At 33.8% G+C, this 23264-nt stretch overlaps 2 protein-coding genes across 5 annotated transcripts in view; one reads left to right on the top strand and one right to left on the bottom strand.

The window, feature by feature from the left end:
• Nucleotides 1-2663: 2663 nt before the first annotated feature.
• The window catches only part of LOC117108569, a 30319-nt gene continuing 9718 nt past the window's right edge, over nucleotides 2664-23264 (bottom strand). The window contains exons 1-13 of one of the 4 annotated variants that reach the window (XM_033250626.1): nucleotides 16147-16343; nucleotides 14455-14588; nucleotides 13812-14084; nucleotides 13196-13266; nucleotides 12354-12498; nucleotides 12067-12132; nucleotides 11308-11450; nucleotides 10267-10363; nucleotides 9754-9887; nucleotides 8918-9045; nucleotides 8465-8563; nucleotides 7685-7781; nucleotides 2664-2894 (exon numbers count right to left, since the gene is read on the bottom strand). In XM_033250626.1, the coding sequence (XP_033106517.1) occupies nucleotides 7697-7781; nucleotides 8465-8563; nucleotides 8918-9045; nucleotides 9754-9887; nucleotides 10267-10363; nucleotides 11308-11450; nucleotides 12067-12132; nucleotides 12354-12498; nucleotides 13196-13266; nucleotides 13812-14084; nucleotides 14455-14587 (1374 nt within the window). In that variant the 5' untranslated portion in view covers nucleotide 14588; nucleotides 16147-16343 and the 3' untranslated portion in view covers nucleotides 2664-2894; nucleotides 7685-7696. Of the gene's footprint in view, nucleotides 2895-7684; nucleotides 7782-8464; nucleotides 8564-8917; nucleotides 9046-9753; nucleotides 9888-10266; nucleotides 10364-11307; nucleotides 11451-12066; nucleotides 12133-12353; nucleotides 12499-13195; nucleotides 13267-13811; nucleotides 14085-14454; nucleotides 14589-15357; nucleotides 15455-16146; nucleotides 16344-23264 lie in introns of those variants that run through there. The other 3 variants (XM_033250625.1, XM_033250627.1, XM_033250628.1) reach the window with 3 other exon arrangements.
• Nucleotides 16489-19791, top strand: LOC117108570 (NADH dehydrogenase [ubiquinone] 1 alpha subcomplex subunit 5-like). Its single transcript, XM_033250629.1, has 5 exons — nucleotides 16489-16601; nucleotides 17494-17538; nucleotides 18002-18118; nucleotides 18358-18423; nucleotides 19454-19791. The coding sequence occupies exons 1-5, from the start codon at nucleotides 16581-16583 to the stop codon at nucleotides 19550-19552; spliced, it is 348 nt and encodes a 115-aa protein (XP_033106520.1). The 5' UTR covers nucleotides 16489-16580; the 3' UTR covers nucleotides 19553-19791.

Below are 23264 nucleotides of genomic sequence, written 5' to 3'. Positions count from 1 at the left end.
AACTTGCATTTTACCAACATCCTTTTATATTCAGTCAAACATCATCTAAATTCTGATCATAAAGATAGAATTTCTGAATTATTATTATTACAGAGTCTATTATATATTCCATTCTTTAATAAATGCACAGCACTACACATCATGTTTGCGATATAACTTAAGAAACCAATAGTTAAACAAAAATAGGCAATGCCATTGTTAGAACCGAGCATTGTTCATGAATAAATTAAAAGAAGTGTATTAAATTCATCTCAAATATCACGTCAATTGTTGAAATGAAATTAATTTGAGCCATGGTGAAGCAGCAGCTTGGTTATATTTATGCAACTGATATTTTAATATGTGAAGTCAGGATTAGGAGGCTGGGAGGCTGGAGCTGTCAATGTTTCTTAATTCAAAGTTCATTAAGAAACAGTGACCGGAATAGAGGCTCCGTCAATGAAGTCGTTACATTCACAGCAGAACAATGGAATTTATTGATCAGAGTAATGTATTATGCAAACTGGGATGTTTATAGACAACTGGCTCACAATAGACAGAACGTTTGTTTTATAACTCATTAAATCTATTTCAATAACAAACCTTCTATCTAATTTCTTGAACAAGCGATTATAAACAGAAAAAAGTAACCAACTATAAAACACTCATTAATTTTATTTTATTTTATTTTTTTTATTTTATTTAGGCACACAACACATGCACCGATGATTGTCTATAGCGAATATTATCACCGTCCTACTTTGTAGGTGACAATCCCTTTTACAAGACAAACATACACATATGATGCTTTACACAAACTAAATCTCAATGTTTAGGTAGTGGAGTTGTTTGGTTGTGAGAAAAAATCCTGCAACACTGACAGGAATTGAACCCATGACCCTGGGATTGGAAGGCAAGCATCTTAACCACTAAGCTCTTCAACTCCACTCCAATATAATACAAAAGTTTATAATATTAAGTTATATAAATTAACAATACAATAATTAAAGAAACAATAAAAGGTTTTACAATAAAACAAGTTCAAAAGATATTGATAAGAATAGTAACATTTTTTTATTTTTAAAGTCAGTACTAAGTTTCAAACAACAGCCATACAAACAAAATTCATTGTCAATTTTAATTCATCAGTTTGCCAATAATTGGTAAGTATGAAATGAATATGAATAAACTTGTTTTCTATGACAAAAATATCTGGAATTTGATGATGCCATTTGACACCAATATATAGCATAAGTATGTCATACCATAACCATATATGGTCAAATCACACAAAGACTTGATATGTGAACAGAGTATTATTACAGGCGTGACTGATGGCCCTCTTGCGTTAATTCTCATAAGCAAAATTAACATTTAAAATGCTGGCAACCTATTCAGTACTGTACTCAGTTGTCCGCTCGGGGGTAATATCCATACAAATTTTTGCTGTTTTATAATCTCTATTACATATAATATAAATTAGACTGGTACAAAATGTCCAGTGAAGTATCTTTTAAAATAAAGAGGAAATAATTCAGCCTTCTCCCATGGTGCTAACCACTGTGTGTGTGTGCTTAACCAAGAGGATGAGTTTCAAGATGTTGGTGCTTGGTTCAATCTTATCTCTGTGTTCCTTTTAATTGGAGGCTGGAATGCAAATTTATACTTGCACAACATTTTTCAGTTAAAATGTTTTAAGTCATCGGTTCTGTGTGTAATATGCCCTAAGTGCATATTAAAAATCATACTCTTCAAAAAGACAATGAAATTTTATGCTAAATTCACCTTCACATGGATTCCACTATCCTTGGTGTGTTATATAATCTGATTCAAATGCTAACAAACCCTTGACTGGTTGATGATTGGGCAGTGCATAAAATTCAAGATGATCCTGTTTTTGTTCTTTGCATTCACTATTGCCACACTGCATCTACGACTTCTAGTATATAAAATACTGTAATTCCGTGCTAAAACTTGTCACAAACCTTGAAGTTAAACAAAAAAAATCCATAGCTCACAGTGTCATTGCGAATTGCATACGGGCTTGGTCCGTGATTACTCTAGAAGCGGCCTGTGGCTCTCAGTAGCATCATTCCACAACTAGATCTAAGAACTATATGTTTGTTGGTCGAGTTTTTTTCAATGACATCACCAAATTCTTTAAATCCTTTTCCAGAAAAAAAATCAAGCTCAAATATGTTTCTTTAAAAAGGTTGAAAAAAACCACTGGGTCATATCCCACGTGTTAGCATAATCCATGAAAATACACACAAGTCAGCTGCCTAAGTGTAGCTCATAATGCATTCAACACGAATCAGCTGTCCAATTACTGCACATAAAAAATATTTGCATACTGTTGTATAACTTGTTAAGTGTAAAAAAAAATATTTGTGAGGAAGTTTTCAGCTAAAATATTTTGATCCATGTCTTCAATTTCCATCAAAATCCTTCGTCCTAATCACGCAAATGTACGTATAAGCCATGCACGTGAATATGACTCAGCTGCCTAAATGTCACTCATAGTGCAGGGTTTGCATATTAAAGTATTTTTTACCTTGTGTTGTTAGTATTGTTGGGAGGATTTTAGCATGGATAATATTATTCCTTGGTAGCTTCAAATCATTAGTTAAAATCTGCACAATCCATTCATGACAAAAATTAATACGCGTCAGCTCACAATACCATATCAGAGTACTTCAGGCATTGTAAAAAAGTATTAACAATATATGTGACAATATTTTAGCTCACATACTGTTTTACTCGGCTAGCATTTCCATCATTGGTCCGAACCCTGCAACTGTCCACATAATCCATGCACATGAATAAATACAAATCAGCTGCATTAAGTGCACATAATAATGCAATATTTGCATGATATAACATTACCATCTTGTCGTAACTGTCCAGTCCACTTACTGTTTAATAAAAACATGTAGAAAATGCATTAATCACATAGTATATTATTTCATGAGTTTTTGAATTATATTTTTATAAATAACGATGAACAACCAGGCTCTCAAATAGTTTAAATAATTTCATTTGGCTTCTGATATAGGTAAATTTTCTTTAATACTAAGCCAAAATTAACTACTTCTTACCACTTTAGTTTTGACCAACTTCATTGATCTTCTTCAGGTGAATGACCTAACTCAGTTTTAGGTCATTTTATAATCATCTGATGTCATCTAATGACATATAGTGGTTTTCTGAGGTCTTGTCTGAGTGGCCCTTGTTCCCCCGAGTTGGTGTAGAAGGTTGTCATAAATATGGGACAGCTTGTAGGCTCCTTCTGCTCCGTTCATGTTGTTTCTTTTTCTTCTGATCCATATTGCCTCTTTTATTGTGCATTGGAGTCTAGATGATACTTTTTGTAGTATTTAGATGTTTTTTTGGTTCAATAAAAAATGTGTCATCATCAACAACATGAATAGAAATGAAGGAGCCTATGAGCTATCTCACTTTTACGACAACCAACCTGGTGGACAAGTGGCACCCAGAGAAGACCTCAGAAAAACACAGTGCGCATGTCATCGGATTACGTCAGACGATGATGAAATGAACTAAATTAGATTAGGTCATTGATCGGTAGAAGATCAACAAAGTTGGTTGAAACTGTAGTGGTAAGAAGAAGTTAATTTTGGCATACAGTATTACAGATAATTTATCTGAATACTAGTTCAAATAAGAAAATAAGGAATACCTCCAATAGTAATTTTATAAGCTCTTTGTATACATTATAAAATAAAGTAGTAGGACTAGGGACGGCAGACAACACCAAAATTACAGTTACAAACAAAAACATAAAAACAGAAGTGTACAATAAAACAAAAAGACAGTAACTCCGAAAAGAGTCAGAGACATTTTGAAATTCAACGTTTCGATCTACTTGATCATTTTCAAGAATACTAATGAGAAAATCTCACCCATCCATATATGTTTACAATATTTACAGAAGTATAACAGAAAGCAAATAAAAACCAACCAATCGGATTAAAATCAAAGTTATAACTAGCCAATAAAAAACGAGGTAATAATAAATGAGGCGTGTACAAATTGCTCCATAGTTGTTCAGGTTTTGGATATTCTGTCAGGCTGATACATGTGAACATTTTTTACTTTCTTTTGAGTATTCAGAAGATTAAGCCAATGAAAGTGAAATTACTTTATGTGTACAGAGTAAGTAAGTAGGTAATATTTATTGCTTTCTATGAAATCATCACAAAGAAGAGAACCTCAAAATATACTTCATATTGGAATTGTGACACATTTTTTCATACCATGTTAAGTCTTCAAAAATAATGATAATAAAACTTCTCTTAGAATACCTTAATCTTCGAAGGTGCTGTCAATAAGATAAAGGAATGAGGATGCATATGTAGGAATTGGTAGGGTCATGTAGTGCACAGGGATGAATGGTCTATTATTTTTAGGGGTGTTCCACTAACTTGTTACACTGCAACAGTCCACAATACAGACTGCTTCACACTAAATTTGCGACCCACTTTAATTCTAAGCAAATCAGTTTCAATCCCACGCAAATTCATCCAACTTATATTTACACAACCCATTCAGAGACTATGTTATTGGAGCCATGTCTATTAGAATAAATTTCAAATCATTATTTATGATAATATTAGTCGTTGAGTGCACTGAAACCAAAAATAATCTGTTATTAAGAGCTGTTCTTAAGACATTTTAATCCATGACTGAAATTAGCATTCAAATTCAAGTGATCCAATTTATTTTATGATTACTTTTCTTTTCATCTACATGACATCAACAACTAGGTTGAAAAAACATTGTTTGTAAAAGATCTGTAAATAAAACTGGTGAATAACTATTGATAGAAATAGAAAAGAAGATTAAATCGGAATCACCATGGAAACAAAATGGCTGCTTTATAAACACTTTTAGCTTATATTATTTCAAGCGCAAATTTTACAGTAATGTTTTATTTTATTATTACGTTTTAGTCATCAAATACCATCAACAATGGTAAATAAACATCTTTTGTAGGGTTATAAAATAATTCTTGCTTAGTAACTTGAGTTGAAATCAGGATTATCATGACAACCTATTGGTTTTCAAAAAACATGGCTGGTATAATACAGAACATAAAACCTAAGTACCATATTCCAATTAACCTAATAACAACAAGCCAAGTTGAAAAAACAACATTTTTTGATAAAAGATTTGAAAATAAACCGAGCCAATTAATAACTACACTAAAATTGAAGATAAAATATACAAGTACGATTCCTTATTATTCTTCAATTACCTAATTCTATATTTTTAGTATTATACCTTCCATCCTATATCAAGAATTTTTCCCTCATAATTAAGGAAACATTAACCCTAATGATGTCTAAAGACCAAGTTACTTGTACAATGACTAAATACGAAACCTATATTCATCTCAATTAGACGCAAACTACCAAACACAGTGACAGGCCTACTACAAGCCAAAAGCATTCAAGTTTGACTTAGCAGAAGTACTGTAAGCCGAGAACATCATGCATGCTAGGGCACATAACATGGCAGCTGCTAACTTGACCCTGGGTCAAGTTACTCGCTCACAAATCGTAACGCACTTGTTAGTCACAAGAAAACTATGTGGAATTGCAACTTAGCAAAATACACCTTCTGAGATTGATTCACGGCCCACGGCCGTTCAACTTGAAATTACTATCTCAAAGGCTAATGCCTGACAAGCATTAATCCTTGAGGGAGATGAACAACTCCCTTGCACATTATTTTACATTGCATCACTTCACAGTAATCGGCAGAGTAACATTTCTTTAAGTCTACAGTCCCACATGCTTACATTCTAAAATATATTTGCATGGAATGTGATTGACAATTCCCTAAAATCTGAAGCAGACAAATCGAGGCCAGCAACAAGTTACTCTATAAGAGTATGCCAACTGTTTATACAGTAGATGACAGCCAAGTGTCTTCAACATGAAAATGAATTTTGGAACAAGTAACAAATAAGGATTCTATAAAATCAAATGCATGAATCCTTAAAGTTAAAAGGACATAAAGCAGAGATTCTAATAACCCCTATAATCAAGGATGATTTTAGATTAATCCCTATAATAAACAAAATAATAAAATCATCACAAGGCACAGGTGGTCATGACCCTCCGTCTTTGAAATTCCTGGAGTAGCCACTGATATATCATTTTTTTTTTTGTTAAAAACATTTGGAATACAGTGACAAACATGATTAAAATTGAGTACATCTAAAATCAAACAATGGAATTACATCTAAGCAACACAATCATACTAGCATCAACAACTTCTAGATTCAACGTGCCTTATGAGATCACATATATTGTTTAAATATCCTTTTATCATTTAGTTATTTATATTCAATGCAATATACACACACATATTTGGCATTCAGGGAGAAAAAAGCATATTCTATATCCCTAGAGATGGAATGACAGAAACCAAAATGCAATCATCCTACGCGTAACTAAAAAATATTCTCGCATAGTAAACAGAAAGGAAAAGAATCATTACCAATGATACCTTAAGGGAGTTCAACTTTCTAAACTAGTGAATTTGACGGTTGACTCTCAGAAGCATATTAAGTATCTACCAAGAAACCACATCCTTCGAGAACCGCAATAAAATTTAAATGAAACATGTTTTGATATATCCACGGCTCACTGTCTCTCAATCAAACTTATTTGCCTGCAAATGATACACTGGTTTCATGAGAACATTTCCTCTGAGAATCCATGTTTTTTAAAAAAATGAAGATATGCATCCTATGTTACTTACATCCAGTTGCATATTCTATTTTTAAACACCAAAGGATCAATAATGCTCTTATTCAGGATATCATACAATATATCACAAATCTTATCCCCACAAACAACTTGTAGTCTATTTCATATGGAAAATCCTCAAAATTCTTGACTAACCATATACTGTATTTGTACTAATAGACAAAATTTCACCAGAAATGCTGTTGCCTAAGAATGTTTACTCTATTTCATAAAAAAATCCTCAAAATCCTTGCATAAACATATAGTATCTATGTTTAGAGCAAATGAACATTTAGCATGGCGTATAGACAATAGTAATCGTTTGGGGTACAAAACATAAATAGTTCCGAGAACTATTTATATGCTGTACTGCAAATTCATACAGATTTAGCTCTGATGAAGAGCTCTAGAAATACTCAGCTGATTGATTAATAGATATTTTTTAGCTCTACTGCCTCTATTATACTGCCCTCATGAGGCTGACTGATTAATAGTTGATTAATAGATCTTTTTCAGCTCTACTGCCTCTATTATACTGCCCTCATGAGAAGCTCTAGAAACAATCGGCTGGTTGATTATTAGTTAATTGATTAATAGATCTTTTTTAGCTCTACTGTCTCTACTATACTGCCCTCATCGGAGCTTTTGAGATTACGAGAACTTGTTTTATATTTAAGCAATTTATTTGCTATTCGAATTAACAATTAGAATGAGAAATATTTTCCACTACACTACACTGCAAAAAAGGCAGTTGAAAACTAGATAGATTTAAAGTCACCCAACCTGTGATAGGAATTAATGTCAACATGAGAGAATGTTATGTGATCATAGATATCATTAATGTCACCTGATAAGTAACAGAGCTAAAATGTCCTATTAATGCTGAATGTCCTTGAATTAAACACTCTACTTAAAGCAAAACTTACCTTTATATTCATTCAAAAAACTGTCCCTAAGGCATCAAACCAAGCAACTAAACTGCTGTCAATGCAGGCAAGTCTCTTGAATTCTTCAAGATTTATTCTGAGAACAACAATCCAAATAAAAGTTAGAACATTCAGTGAAATAATACAGACAGAGGTGTTATAGTAGTTGATAGGAACTGCAATTTCATCAGATGTATGAACATAATAAAATTTATTTATGTTTTTGTTTCTCATCTTATACCATATTCAAACTACACTCCGTTGCCATCGGTTTGCAATTTAGTTGGTGGTAATCCAAAACTTATTACTTACGATCACAACCAAATCAGAAAAAAAAAATTATATTGGAAAGGGAGGTCGAACGGTACTAGGGCTCCGGTGCCTAGACCTATGTTGACTGACCTTAGCCAACAGTTCCTGTGGAATTATATAGTAATATAGATTGTAGCACCCAATCGCAATGGGTAATAATTGTGATATTAAATACTTATCAACTACAATTGGTGAGCTTTCACAGATGATTGAGAATTACGATTGGGTGTCGCAATTGCTAAAACCGACTGCAATGCAATGCTAGTCTGAGTAGGTTAACAGTGTTTTTTATCAACCAAATCGAGGCTTAGGAGGTAGAGTTGTATCCTGAAGGTACAAGATTTGAACCCTGGACCCTGTGAATGCAAGGTTAGCATCTTAACCTCTGAACTAAAACTCCACTCAAACACACCCTTTCCTGACAGATTTTAAGGCTAACATTTGAAGAAATAAATAATGTATTGTTACCTGCCATTGTGATCCAGCTTAGCTAACTTGAACACATTCTCAACCATCTCTTCTATTGCATCCTGTGACATAGCCTCCATTACAGGCCACATATCTTCCCTACAGAAAACAGTTTCAAGTTTATTAATGATGATGCGAGCATAGGCTGGTGAAAACATTATCTTTTCAACAAAGAACTACCTGTGCATAGTTTTTCTAGTATATCAAACTATACCCTATTAAAAAAAAGTTGTGGATACCGTTATAGAACCAAGTATTTAAATTTCTTACTTTTTATATTTAGGTTAGGTTATTAACAGTCTGGTCACAGGCACTCTGTGGTGAAGTCTAGATCTCCAATATCAAATTTTACCATACCAATTCATAAGGTACTTTTACTTTAAACTTAAAAGTGAGTTTATTTCTTTCAGGACAAAAATAGTTAATTTGTTTTATTTTCCCCTAAAACCTTACCTGGTACCAGGATTACTAGGAAGGGGAATCTTTGAATTGTAGTTGGGGGCGATATCAGAGCTGCTTGGAATCGGTGCACTGAACATAGATGAGACAGGTCGCCCGAGATTGTCATCAAAATTCAACATCTGAGAAATCAGAAATATAGAAGAACAAAAAAAATCAGTAAAATAAATTAACTGTGTCATTGACATTATTGAATAAATTTTTCCAACAGCAGGTTAACCTTCAGTAAAGGTCAATCATCTGACCTCCAATGTAACTTTATGTTTATGGTGATATATATCGGTCCCAAACCATGCACTAAATTTTCATTAGTGCATGGTTTGGTTTACCTATTCATTCATTTCAGATTTAAATTACAGTAGTAAGCCACCTAGCCTCAAATTTAGAGTTTGAGCCAGTGCAGTGCTTCCAATATGTCAATGTTGAGAGCTTTGAAATGAGCATATGAAGCCTATTTATAATCTCAAATTACTGGATAGCCTAGGTGGGATTGGGGGGGGGGGAATAGCTCCATACCACAAATCTTCCCGGCCAGATATGTGATGAACTTAGGCCTAGGCTATAAATAATATTGACATAGACAGGTAGGCTAACAAACTATTTTGCAGTTTTCATTAAATTTGTAAAAAGGAGAGGTAACTTAAACAAGCAGTACAGTAACATCTCCCAATTACAATCAAAAATCCAAATCTAGTATATGGAATAAAGTAAACCAATCGCATACTACTGTTGTTTAGTAGCATTATCTGTTCTTGTGTAATGTGTAATACAATATGTATAAAAAGTATAACAAATGAACTTCAAAACAACATTAAACAATATTTTCCTACCATTTCTTCCTCACAAGCCTTCACCACATCTCTTACTAGTTCAATTGTAATGTAGAAATAAGCTTTGAACATCTTGCGCAGGTTGTCCCGGCTGATGGTACCCATACTATCTAAATCATACCCTTCAAAAACATCTATGGTTAAAAAAAAAATTGTTGGAATTAGTAAAAAAGAACAATAATTTTCATTATTTCTTGCTCTGTCTCTCTTCCTCCATCTCTTACTTTCTCCCTAATTAAATCTTTTGCTGCCTACCTTATTCCATCTCTCACTTCATTACTCTATCCCTTGCTTCACTTTCTACTCCCTTCCTCCATAAATACCTTAATCCCTGCCTGTATCTCTCATTCATTTTCCCCTCTTTTCTCTCCTTATGAGCTTATAATAATTTCTAGTTACAAACTGCTTCACAGCCAATTACAGAATAGGCAGCACGGGATATTTACATTTAAACATGCATTAAGATGACTGCAAGCACCATGACTAATGACAAGGTAAGCACACTTTACTTACATTCAACTTTGTCTTCCATATTTCCTTTCACAAGTATAGACAGTCCGTGGACAAACTCAGAAAAGTTAATATAACCATCACCATCAGCATCATAGAACTGAAATTATAAAGCCCACTTTATATAATACAGTAATTAGTCAGTTTGGGTTAAGGTTTAGTGTGTGCATTCAAAGATCCTATGTTAAAATCAAATACTGGTCCCTCATAAAATGACTGTAAAAAAAACTAATGGATACAACATCATTCTTAACACATTCTATTAATAATAATTGTTAACTTATATAGCGCATATTGTAGAGACCTCTATGTGCTTACATTATTACCCTCGGTTAATGGATCAAGCACAATTATGGAACACACACTCAGGCCCCATGTGGGAATTCCACAATGTTGCAGCTGTAATCAGCACAGGTTGTGTTTGAACCTACCAGGTACCCACTTGTACTCCTGGATGGAGAGAGACAACTGTAGATAAAGTGCCTTGCCCAAAGATACAAACTACTTACACAGCGAGAGTTTTGAACCCCCGACCTCAAGGTCGGGAGTTTAAGCTACAACCGATGCACAACCACTTCAACTATTAATGTTTAACTCCAGTAGAATTACATTTTTTCTAACATGATTAGGATTTACAGTGAAATTATATATCCATTTTATACAAATAAAAATAAACACCTCCCTCCAATAAATGCCTCCAAAAAAAACATTCTCAACAATAAATCTCTGGTGCGTCTATTTTGATAAATTTGGTAGGTAAAAAGCGGGCAGATAACTGGAATGTTATATTCTGGCTGAGTTAGCATAAGAATATGGTGGAGTGGAAAAGCAATGGGCTCTGAGCCAAGATTTGTGAGTTCAAATCCAATTGCTACTTGTATTTTTGGACACCCAGGAACATAAGTGGATACCTGATAAGGTGTGAATGTTACGATCATGCGGATTGTAGTTAATTTGATAGGCTACAGTCCAAGTTTGCAAGTGTTGTTTTTATACTATTGTTGAAATAAAAGATTATGATTGTTGTGTGTGAATAAACATTACCTTGAATAGTCTGTCCATAAGCAAGTTCTTCTCAATACCTAGTGAGCCTAAACACTGGTCATACACCTCACGAGTGATTCCCTGCTCTTTGGTACATATTGCCAAGTACTGGTAGTACAATGCTTCAACCTCAAACTGGTCAACTTTACAATGAAAAATTGACAAAATATAAATTAAATATTTGTATATATAATTCCAATAAAGATATAATGCATACAATTAAACATGAGATTAGCTTGTATAAATACATGAATTTTTAAAAAATTAAATAACAGCAATAATGGTGTATTTATATATTACAAAATTGGTATATAGATGTATGCACCAACTTTATTTATCAGAAAACAGTCTGATAAAGTGCACTGTTAATTATCTTACTGGAAATTCAAAGATCAACCTACAACAGTTCTTTTCAGAACTATCTACGTGGTGTACCACAAACATTAATATATAATTTCAAAGATGTTATTAAAATGGAATTATCTATTACATTAGGAGGATTATTATTAATCAAACCATTGTAGCAGGCATTCTAATTTATTTTTTATGAATCTGCAAGTTAAGTAAACCTGCGACAAATGCCTCAGTGTAATCGAATTGTGGAAAGCTATTTCTTTTTTTCTATTTCAATCTCATTTGCTTTGTATTTGTTTGGATATGGACAATGTCTGAATTAAAAATCAAATAACAACATAAAATGATGAAGGTTGCTTGAAAGCAATAAAAACAATAGGATAATGCTTTTAAATTTGTACTTACAGAAAGTTTCACTCTTTAATTTACTCAATTCATCCCAGGCTAATTTTCGTATATTGTAAACTTTACCTGAAATTGTAAATATTAGAAACAATTTAAAAAATAAAAAACATTACTCTGGGAACCATTCACATGCAATGGCTGATACAACACAATGATACTACAAGTTATGGGTGTTTCTCCTACCATTTACTTCCAAACAAATATCTGATAGTATATACAATATAATTAAGAATAGTGGTCAAGTTCCAAGCAAGGGTACAAGCCTTTGAACTATAATATTAACTTACCTGTGTAGAATGGTTTCATAAGGATGTTCCGAGGATTAGCTAAAGGTGGAATAGGTATCTTGATTTTCATAAATGTGTGGGTTTTGTTGTGGATATCTTGTGGCTCGCATCTATCACAGACATCGTAGTCAACACAGTTTGAACACTGGAAATATAAATAATTTCCCAAAATAATTTTAAAGAGCCAACTAGAATTTCTTAAGACATTTTATAAGCTAAGAACAAATAGAGTACAACTTGACAACATTATATATAGGCCCCTGACTGAAGATATGAATATCGGAGAAGTTTCTTGAAGCAGCGAGTTGCAGCCAACATCCACAAAAGGACGACAGCGACTGCACAGCCAATGTTGACATAATAACAATCGTGATGATCATCATAATGATGATGAACTTGCTTTACTCAAGGATTGTTTAACAATCCAATGACAGAATACAATAATGAAATGCAATGTGATTAGGCCAAATAAAATAAATTGTTTGTTTGCCCTTCTTTTTTTAATATTATAAATAAGGGCAGGTGGAAAAAAAAATTTTTTATTTATTTTTTTTTTTTAAATACTCATCAGATGAATAAAAATAACCCACAGAGGCCTAGAATGGCAATATCTTACATCAAACAACTTTAGACTAATTTTTAAGGCATCTGGCAAAAAATAAAGATAAATTCACTCACATTTTTTTTAATTTGTAAAGAAAAAAGCTAAAAAAAAGTTTTTTTGTTTTTCCGCCCCTATTTTTTCCAGCGAGTTAGGGGCTAGTGGAGGAGGGTAAATAAACAATTTTTTTTTGGCCTTATGAGAGGATGTGAATTTACAACTTTAAAACCTGTATATCTACCTTATATCTGATGCCACAAACAGGACTGCAGTTACATGTATTGCAGGTGATACCACGATGAACAACGCCCTCTATGATAAAAAATATATTATAGGAATGATGTTTTTCCCTACCTGATGTGTTATCATACTTACTGTAATACTAAGTATGTTCGCAAATACTACCAAAAAAATTTGTGCAGGAATTGAACCCACAACCTCCAGATAGCTAGCCTGGTGTCATAACTACTACAGTAGACCACTGAGCTTGCGCTTAGTGACTAGTGTTGAATAAGATCCCAAAGTACTGCAATGCGAAAAAGTAAATATTATTATTGTACTGGACAAATTAGTGTTTACAAACAAATAATTGTTTTATCATCTAATTTTCTAAAAAAATTTATTCCATCATTATGAAGGACCAAAAAAGTATAAAGTAGCACCTCTATGGCAATGAAAACAGTGTTGTTGATGGTCAGAAAATCTTGTTGCTCTTATACTGAATGGCATTATCAGAGGTCCACCAAATTCTAATGTGACATATTTGTGTCTTAACCATATATGGGCATATTATTTATATTACTACCATATATGAGAAAATAATATATTAGTCACATAAAACCTGGCAGTGTGGATACCTTTCCTAGCTTTATCTTCTGCAATATTAAACAAGAGATTCAGTAAACTTTGGTTTTCCTGATGAACATAGCCTCCATTTTGCGGACTGGATACATCTTCCGGCTGAACTTCTCTGGACGGAGTGGCAAGCAACGTGTGCTGCGTACTCATCATGGTGTCTGTAGGCCCAAAGGAGCGTGCTGGAGTAGCAAGAAGTGAGTCACCGACTTGGCTGGCATTCAGGCCTCGAAAGCTGTCATTCAGGGTACTGGTGTTGATGTTTTCCCTAACAACTAAAAGTATTTAAAAACACAAATAAGATATGCTTCATGTTTAGGCGGTTAGTATGAGATATATGGAACCACAATATTTCATACAAAGCGGCTATGCTTACACCGAGATGTAACACATTAAGATAGCGAGATTTATTTTTAAGGTTAGGGTAAAGCCAAGTCGACCAATCAGCACATTGGGATTTCGATCACTTCAATGTAAGCATAGCCATGGCCTATTTTATATCATGATGTATATACTTTTGAATCTGAAAAAGAATTGTATATATAATAGTTGAATTTGCATGCTGTGGTGTGTCTGTGAAATGTTCTGTTAAAATGACCGTGATGTTCCTGTATAAATGTTAATGAGACTCTACATATGAAGTACCTGTCGTTCTGTTAAATTCTATGTCATTTTCTAGCCGTTGACTGCGATGTTTCTTCCAGTGTGATAAAGCCAAAACAATAGAAGCACCAGTAGCCATACCTACTGCTACAGCACCTACATACTTAAGATCCATCCTGTGGGGTGAGGGACATGAAATCAAATGTTTACTAATGTGAAGGAGCACTATAATCCCAAACTTTTTTTTTTCAATTTTAGCTACATTGAATATTATCATTTTAGCCTCTATTATCAAACAAAACCAACTGAACGATTCCATTCAACCCGAATCTGCCTCGTTTAATGGAACAGTTAATCATTCAACTCATGAAAATATTCTTTCTATTGCACTCATAAACATTTATTATTATAAAATAATACTCGACTGTGTCTCATTGAATGGAACAGTTCATCTTTAAACTCATGAAAACATTCTTCCCACTGCACTCATAAACATTCATTATTTGTATCGTTCTGTCAGTCCCATTTAATCAATGTCAGCAAAATAACAGCACAAAGTTCATATACTAGGCCAGGGGTGGGCATTAAAATTGGTCGGAGGGCCAAAGTGAATTTTTTATTCAACTCCGAGGGCCGCACAAAAATTTCGATGTTTCAGTGCACTTCCAAAACCTTCATACACTGTTTTATGGTCACTTTATACTCAGTTTTACTATTACTTCTTACAGGACAATCGCTGCTAGGCGGCAAAAATCAAGGTGTTTGCTAGCCGAAGACCGGGCCGCACACGTAGGGTTTGTAATTCATTTTCGCGGGCCACAAAAAAATTACTGGCAATTTTACTGATTGCAAAATGGCAGCAGTTCGTCGTGATAGTTGATAGTGAGCTAAAAACACTGTATTATTAAATAATAAAGGCATTTATTTTTGTTGAAAAAAACTTACTTTGTGAGTGGTTGAATCACGTAAAATGTTATAGCCAAGGCTACTAGGCTAGGCCTAGGCCGTATTTAGGCCACGGGAATGAAAGTTGTAGGTTTGCGTCCACCGCCTGCATGCCTAAAAAGCTACCGCACAAAAATTTTCATTATTTTGAAAAGTTCATTAATTTGAAAAAAAACATACTTCGTTTTAAAAAACGGACTTTCTAAGTCGTAAACAGACAGAAAAACGATTTATTCATCACTGATCACTCGTCGCAAACACCGAGCGAAGGCAGGCCTGGCCACATCACACCATGATCGCCGATCACTACTGAGATCATTTACGGGTCAAAACAATCTTTCTGACCAATAGGAAATCTTGTATGTTTAAAGAGGTCTTAAATGTAGAAAAGGATCTGTTTAGGCTAGTGTACATTTTATGACTGTAAGCATTGTTTCTTGGGAATAAATGTAAAATTACCAATGCCGCGGCTTGTGGACAACATTTATAAAAAAATAATTAATAATGAAAAATGAAAAAATGCCTCATGTGTTTTCAAAGTTTTTCGGACGCAAACCTACAACTTTCATTCTCGTGCCTTACATTTTGTGACTGCGAGAAGAACATCAAGGTAAAAAAAAATGATAATTAAAATTTAGGTGCGAATGTTCATTAGTCCATACTAGGCCAAGCCAAAGCTATCTCTAGCCTTCCTAGCTTGGAGGCCCTGGCTTAGCTATGCCTAGGCCAGTCTGAGTCTGGGTGGGCTGGACATAGGCTAGGCCTATTCCTATCCTAGCCTAGGCTTACCTAGGTAGGCTACAGTACAGAACTTTACCCTTCTTTAATTATCTAGGCCTAGGTAGAGGCCTATGGTGTGTGTGCACATCCCGAAAACATTCTGCAATCAAAACCTTTCTTGTACATTCAGTATTACAGCAGTACGTTCATTTCCTTTAGTTTTCTCCATGACGATATTGAAATACACCACCGTGAAAAATCAAAATATTCACATGATGGCGCGATTCATTATCCGGCTCTTTCACCAAAAGTAGTTACACAATATAAATAAAAATCTTTAACTATGAATATTTTATTTAATTTAAAACACTTTATAATATTTTAAAAGAAATCAAGTACCATAGATTTATAATCAAATTATATTTATGTCTTTTGATTATAAATATAACAAAAGTACACACAACACGTACCGACTTATAAAAAGTTAGGTCACTGTCACCAACATGGCGGGTGCAGTGAAGCAGGTAAGTCATGTTGTTATTTAATTTTACCAGGATTGCTTAATCTTTCTGTTAATTGTTTTTTTCAGAATTAAGCAACATTATGCTACATTATGACGTAAGCTGCTGTTTAATGCATGACTTTGAATGGTGATCATTTGGATCAATATTTACCTCGCTCTTCTAGGCCTAGACTTCTTCTTTTAGCTACTAGGTTGGTAGGCGGGCGCGCGCTGCCAGCCACCTGAAACTCGTACCCAAAATTCAGGATAAGTCGTACCCAACTTAGCGAACTCGTACCTGCAAAAATGTTATTGAATATTAATAGTGTGCTTTAAATATCATCGTTATATTGTGCATCTAGGGCCTACAAAGTAATGTATTCTAGGTTTTTAGTGTTGTTACCTAACAAATTATATTTGGTTTTAGCTTTTTGGCATGGCCTACTAGGCACTAGGCCTACCTGTTTTGTCTTTTAGTATAGTTATTATTAGTATTTTAGTGTAGCTTCTATATTTGACATACAATTTTTATATTTCCAACATTATTGACAAACAAATGAATATTGAAAAAGGAAAGTGCTGAAACTGAGGAAAAATGTATACCAAATTTTTCATTGAAAACACAATATTATTATTATAATTAAAATAACCAGGTTTAGTAATATCTTGAGTGGCTTGCCTGGTTAAGGGGGCTGTAATAATGATGTCAAAGAAACCTATTTTGCCTATTTTGTTGCTAAGTTTTAGAGTTAAGTTAATTTATAACAGTATAATTGTTTTCATTATTGGGCTTCACTAAGTGCATTCTGCCGATTAAGATGTCTATACCTTTGGCCATTATGTATGCATGATGTAAACCACAAAGTTTATTTAAGAAATTTGAAATGTATTATTGTTATCTTTTATTTATACAGACAACTGGTCTTGTTGGCCTTGCTGTTCGTGCAAAGCCTCATGACGTAAGTTATTATTTAGTTACTTTTATTAATTGCTTTTTAAATTTGTTTTCAATTACACCATAACAGGGAGGTTAAAGTGCTTGCCTGTGAATCTTGGTTATGTCCTGTAAAAAGCTTTTTTTTTCTCTCACAGCTACAAACAACTCCCATTCCTAAGGCTTATATTAAGTTTAAAGAGTATCATATTATTTGATGTATTTAAAAGGGCCCCTGGATATCAGCTGACCATCTATGCTTACCTGGAAAAGTTACCCTTTATCAAATATGATTCATCTAAACTCTATTTCAGTAAATTCTTTTTGAATCTGTATGGACTTTACTGAAGAAAGAACAATAGAAATAAAAGGAATAAAATTGAAAAACAAAAATAAAATTCATTAACCAAGACCATACAAGTGTCCTATTGAAATGTACATTATGTTATAATGAGATTGCATTTTATATATTTTTTAAATTTTACTAGACACTTAAGGGCATTTACAAGAAAGTACTAGGTGTTTTGGGTAATATGCCAGAAGATGCTGCTTACAGGCAGTACACAGAAGAAATGATCAAGGAACGCTTAGAACATGTCAAAACGGTTAGTATCTTGTGTGTTGAATAAACATATATTTATAGTTAAAATTATCACCATAATTATTGTTAACTGTGCTGTTGTTATTTTTGTTAATATTATCTTTACTATTTATTGGTAATATTATTGTTATTATCATCAACTTCATTGTTAATGTTGCTATCATCATCATCACTGTTACTATAATAACCATAAATTTTTAATGTACTTTAGTGACTGCATAAATTTTGTGGTTATACCTCCAGGAGCCAGATGTCAGTAAACTAGAAAGTAAGATAGACTGTGGTCAAATAGAAGAGGTTGTTTTGCAGGTATGTTAAAAGTATATTATTATTCAGAGAATATTTGATTAAACAATAAAGTATAAATCGTAAAGCCACGATGGATAGTGTTCAAGACAATTCAATTACCATTCTGAGCAGCAAACAACATTAAGAAGTAAATTATGAAATCAGTTTGTAGCATTTTTTGACGTACTATTGTACGGAGTGAACAGCTTTACTACACCTGATAACAGTCCATTGATTGGGGCGAAAACTTATATAAAATGATATCATTTGTTGTAAAAAAAAGTGCTGCAAACTGATTCTTTATTCACTGTTAACTGACTAATACAGCTACACAACTACCTTGGAAAATTAACAAGGTTATTTAAAGATATACTGTCCGCCATAAATTAAGAAAAACCCATGAAAAATATCAATTAAACATTGCATAACTCAATTCAAAAGACCAATTATGTTATCAAATCTAAATGATAGACACAGTTCAAAACTAATCAGTTAAATTGATGCTTTATGCAACAAGGTTTATATGTATTGGTACATAAATTTACCAAAATAATAATATATCACACTTTATTGGATTTTGCTTATCTTAAAGCCAGGCTCCGGAGAAATACTTATTTTTATATGTTGTACAACTAATTTTTTTAAGACATAAAGAGCATATTTGACAAGAACTCGAAAGTGGTTGATGAGAAAAAAATTTTAATTTTTAAAAACTGGGGGGAAAAGGGCGTTAACAACTCTTTCTTCCACTTTCCCCCCCTGTTTATAAATATTGAAAAATCTGTTTCTCATTAACCACTTCTGAGTGTTTCGTCAAATATGCTTTTTGTGTCTTAGAAAAATCAGTTCTACAATATATCAAATTTTTATTCCTCTGGAGCCTGGTTTTAATATCACTATAGAAATGGGTGTTTTTTTCTGCACTTAAGAAGATTAAAGAATACATGTATTATTTTTCTGATGGATACTGGTGCATTTTTTTATATGCACAATTTATTACATTTTCTCCATCACACTTTAGTAACATTTTTATTTGTAATCAATTTTTCAGGCCCAAGCTGAATTATCATTAGCACGTAAAATGTTGGAATGGAAAGCCTGGGAACCTCTGATCGAAGATGCTCCTGAAGGACAATGGAAGTGGCCATGATCACCCCTATACTCAAATGGAATAGTCAATTTTTTGCCCATGTTCAGTTACTATGGACACATTATTGCCAATGTTATTTTTTTGGTAGAATTTAAAAAACAACAAACACTAGATCGTTTTTCTTCTGTGTTCTAACATGAAATAAGAAGTATTATATAAATATGATTGGTAAGTTTATGATGTGCAGCTACTGTGTGTTATGAAAGAATAAACATTTAAGAAATTATCAAAAACAAAGAGTTTCATGTTGCAAATAATTGTTCCAAATAATTTAGACATCTTGTACAACAGGATTGAACAGGCAGTGGCCATAATTTCTCCAGTCTTTACTGTGATTGGATGTTATTGTAATGAATGTATGGATTGTATTAGAACAATAATATAAAATCAAGAATTAAGAATTCATTTAATACTGGTGTAACTATAGTCACTACCTAAAAAATAATAAGCAAGCTAACGTAATGAGTAAAGGAGTATTTAAAATCCTTATGAAGCTCTGCCAGATAATGTAATGAATATATACAATATTACAGATGATAAATGCTTGGGAAGCCCTTTGACCTAATGAGGTCAAAGGGCAGAAACAGCAGAATGATAAACATAATTTATCTTGTAACATGCTTGGACAAGTAAAATCTAATTGAGAATGGAGTAATCACACGAAGGAAGATATAATGCTGTTCAATTAATTACTTCATTATTTATTCATATGATAAGGTAATTAGTTTAAACCAAACTCAATCAATTAATTTGTACTAATACATATTCGTTAGCCTAATTAAAATCATTTATTATTGATTTTATATTGACATTTGTATACAGAGACAACACTGGGTGAATCTTTGCATACACACGTAAATTTAAACTGTCGAAGTGTGTTTTCTGACAAGCACCAATTTTTATTTATTTATTTTTTTATTTATTTTAATTTTTTACAATTTAGAACATCTTTAGGCAGGATAACATATACAGGTGAGATCTTACCGCTGTTTTACAATATTATGGTCCTGCAAAAACACTGTACAATAACAACAACAAAAAGGTAACCAGTACAATAAATAAACAATAGTAAGAACTTTGGTGGAAAACCATCCCCTGCCAGACACCAACCCGGTACTTCTGAGTCAAGTTTCGGGGCCAGGAATTACTGCTCAAGATTAGGCTTAAACTACATAACTACAATACAGTTATGGTAAAAACTATCCCCGCCGGACGCCAACCCGGTAAGGTTTCGGGGCCGGGATTGCTGTACAGTTACTTAAATAGATAAAATGGTATGGTAGTACTGTAACTATCCCCGCCGGTATTTCACAGATGGAGGGTATAGACAATCTCAGCCCCACTTTGGAGGGAACTGAGGTAAGAAAACTTAAGATTTATATGGCACTCTTTATATGACTAAAATTTTAACATAATTTTCTTTTTTTTTTTCTCAATTAAAATAATAATTTAGACAAAGGGTGATTCTGGCCTGCCACTGGGTGAGAAGGTAAAATTATGCATGCTCTAAAACAAACATCAAGAAACTATTATACAAACATACAATCACTATATTATATTATACCGAACACTTGAGAGAAAAAAAGTGCAATTCATTAGTAAAACAAATATAGATTACAATAATGCCCTTCAAAAGAGCAGGGCCGGGACCTGACATGGGAGGTCAACAAACAGGAAAATGAAAACAAATTTAATAAAGTTGGGCTAACCACTGAGATTATAACAGATTAGGAAGTCCATCAATCATAGTACAGTACTAAATCTCTTGATTCTAAACTTGGGATAGCCACACAAACAGTTGCACCTCCCGAGTACTTGCATGTGTGCGATAAGCAGGTATTAGTATCTCCCTGAAACAGATCGAATTTTAGTCAATTAATAGCAATTGAAAGTACCGTATGAGTCCTTCTCTTCATAGGCGATAGAGGCTATTGTTATAGTATTTATATATATAGTGTTATATGTATTTTTCTTCACAAGAAGAATTAACCCTCAAGTTATTCCCGCAACTCGATAAAAATACTGCTCTATATAATAAAACAATCATTTACAAGGAAACCACATTTCGTCGGGGGTAAATATACATTTTCTATATAGGCCTATTGGTAGACGCTAAAATCGATTAAATAAGCTTTTGAAAACCCCTTAATTGTAAAACTTTTCGGGGCTTCGCCCCCCACCCCCGGACTACTCTCGGAATGTTTTGAGCGGCGCCCAACCACGCCCACTTTTCTCTCGTCGGGGACATCCAAACCCCCCCCCCACCTCCCGAACGAATCCTGGCGCCACCCCTGATTAAGATTCATTACACATTTTGGCATTCTAAAACAATGTTTACAAGTGACTACATGCGATAAAGTCAGGTTTGTTTTCATACTGGCAAAGTCATGGAGGAATAAGTGGTGAAATTCAGGCTGAAGGAAAGCAAACGTACCGTAGATAAAGCGCGCCTAATAAAACAATTAGACAATTAGTAACCACTGCGTCTTGAGCTCTAACTCGTGGCCCTGCAACTGACAGCCCGAAACTTACCGGTACACACACCCATCCTCTTGTTCGACTGCTGCTGATTTTTTAATTGGTTATCTGCCATCTATTTTTTAAAACTTTCACATCCAACTGCAGGTACACTCAGTGGTGGCGCCAGGGGGGGTGGCATTGGCTAACCCGTCCGACAGGCCTGGTCCCCCTGTCGTCCGAAGAATGACTAGGTCGTCGGACCAAAGTTTAAAAAAAATAATAATAATTTGTATATTCAAATAACGTTATTTTGGCCTAATATTGTGGTATAAAAGCACATTTAGGACCAAATTAAGCCATATAAACTGTCCCCATGAACCTTAACAAGGATTTTTTGTTTATTCCGGGCCGTCGACCGAGGCTTCGTCGTCGCCTTGGTTCGGACCCCTCCGTCGGACACGTCGGACTCATTGTCGACAAATTCATGGCGCCACCGCTGGACACTCACCAATCATAGGATGGACTAGCTTAATGCGTCTGAATTAGTCCTTTAAAATAACACGGTAACAGTACCGGTATCCGATATAATTGTGGTTGTTGAGTAGAGGAGAGGGTGAGAACAAATTCCTGTTTTTTTCAGATAAATCAAATATGCTTTATTTATCATATATAATGTAAAATAAAATAAAATACATAAAAATTGTTTTCATTGGCAGTAGTCGCATTTCCACTCGGGGCATTCTATCCGCAAAAATACAATAATCTGTATAATAGGGGAAAACAATGTGTAAATCTGGTATATCTACAATTTAATAAAATAAGATACCTGTACAAATTAATGGTTAAAATGGCGGAGTGTATAAAAAGAATTTTAATTTATGACCTTGGGTTTTCTTTAGCACTTAAAACCGCTAAGCTACTTCCTCGCTCCATCACTAAATTTACAACAAAATAAATCGTTTTTGACAGTTTTATTTACTTTCTTTTTAATAATTAAGTTATTTCCTAGGAAATCCCTCTAAACATTTTGAATTGAAAATTGTGAAGATAGAAACCCCCTAAAGGACACTCTAGATAATGGCTTGTTGACTTGCTACTGTACCGCAGAATAACGAGCCTTTTTAGTCGAAGGATAACACAAATTGAAGAGTAGACACCACGAGGCAACACTATTACTAGTGACGCATCTAGAAAACTTGAAATGGGGGAGGAGGCTCAAGGGTTAGGTGAGAGGCACTAGCTCGCAGAAAGA

Source organism: Anneissia japonica, unplaced genomic scaffold, assembly GCF_011630105.1.
Source record: "Anneissia japonica isolate Jap-2015-1 unplaced genomic scaffold, ASM1163010v1 scaffold287727_len1644234_cov201, whole genome shotgun sequence".
Lineage (NCBI taxonomy): Eukaryota > Metazoa > Echinodermata > Crinoidea > Comatulida > Comatulidae > Anneissia > Anneissia japonica.
The sequence above is the reverse complement of the archived record's forward strand: the minus strand, read 5'-3'. Positions and strand labels throughout refer to the sequence as shown.

What these genes read in the sequence shown, in the direction of transcription:
- LOC117108570 (XM_033250629.1), top strand. Translation starts at nt 16,581, where the DNA reads ATGGCGGGTGCAGTGAAGCAG. An exon ending in GCTTAGAACATGTCAAAACG is followed by an intron (nt 18,119 to 18,357) that starts GTTAGTATCTTG and finishes TTATACCTCCAG; the next exon opens with GAGCCAGATGTCAGTAAACT. An exon ending in TAGAAGAGGTTGTTTTGCAG is followed by an intron (nt 18,424 to 19,453) that starts GTATGTTAAAAG and finishes TCAATTTTTCAG; the next exon opens with GCCCAAGCTGAATTATCATT.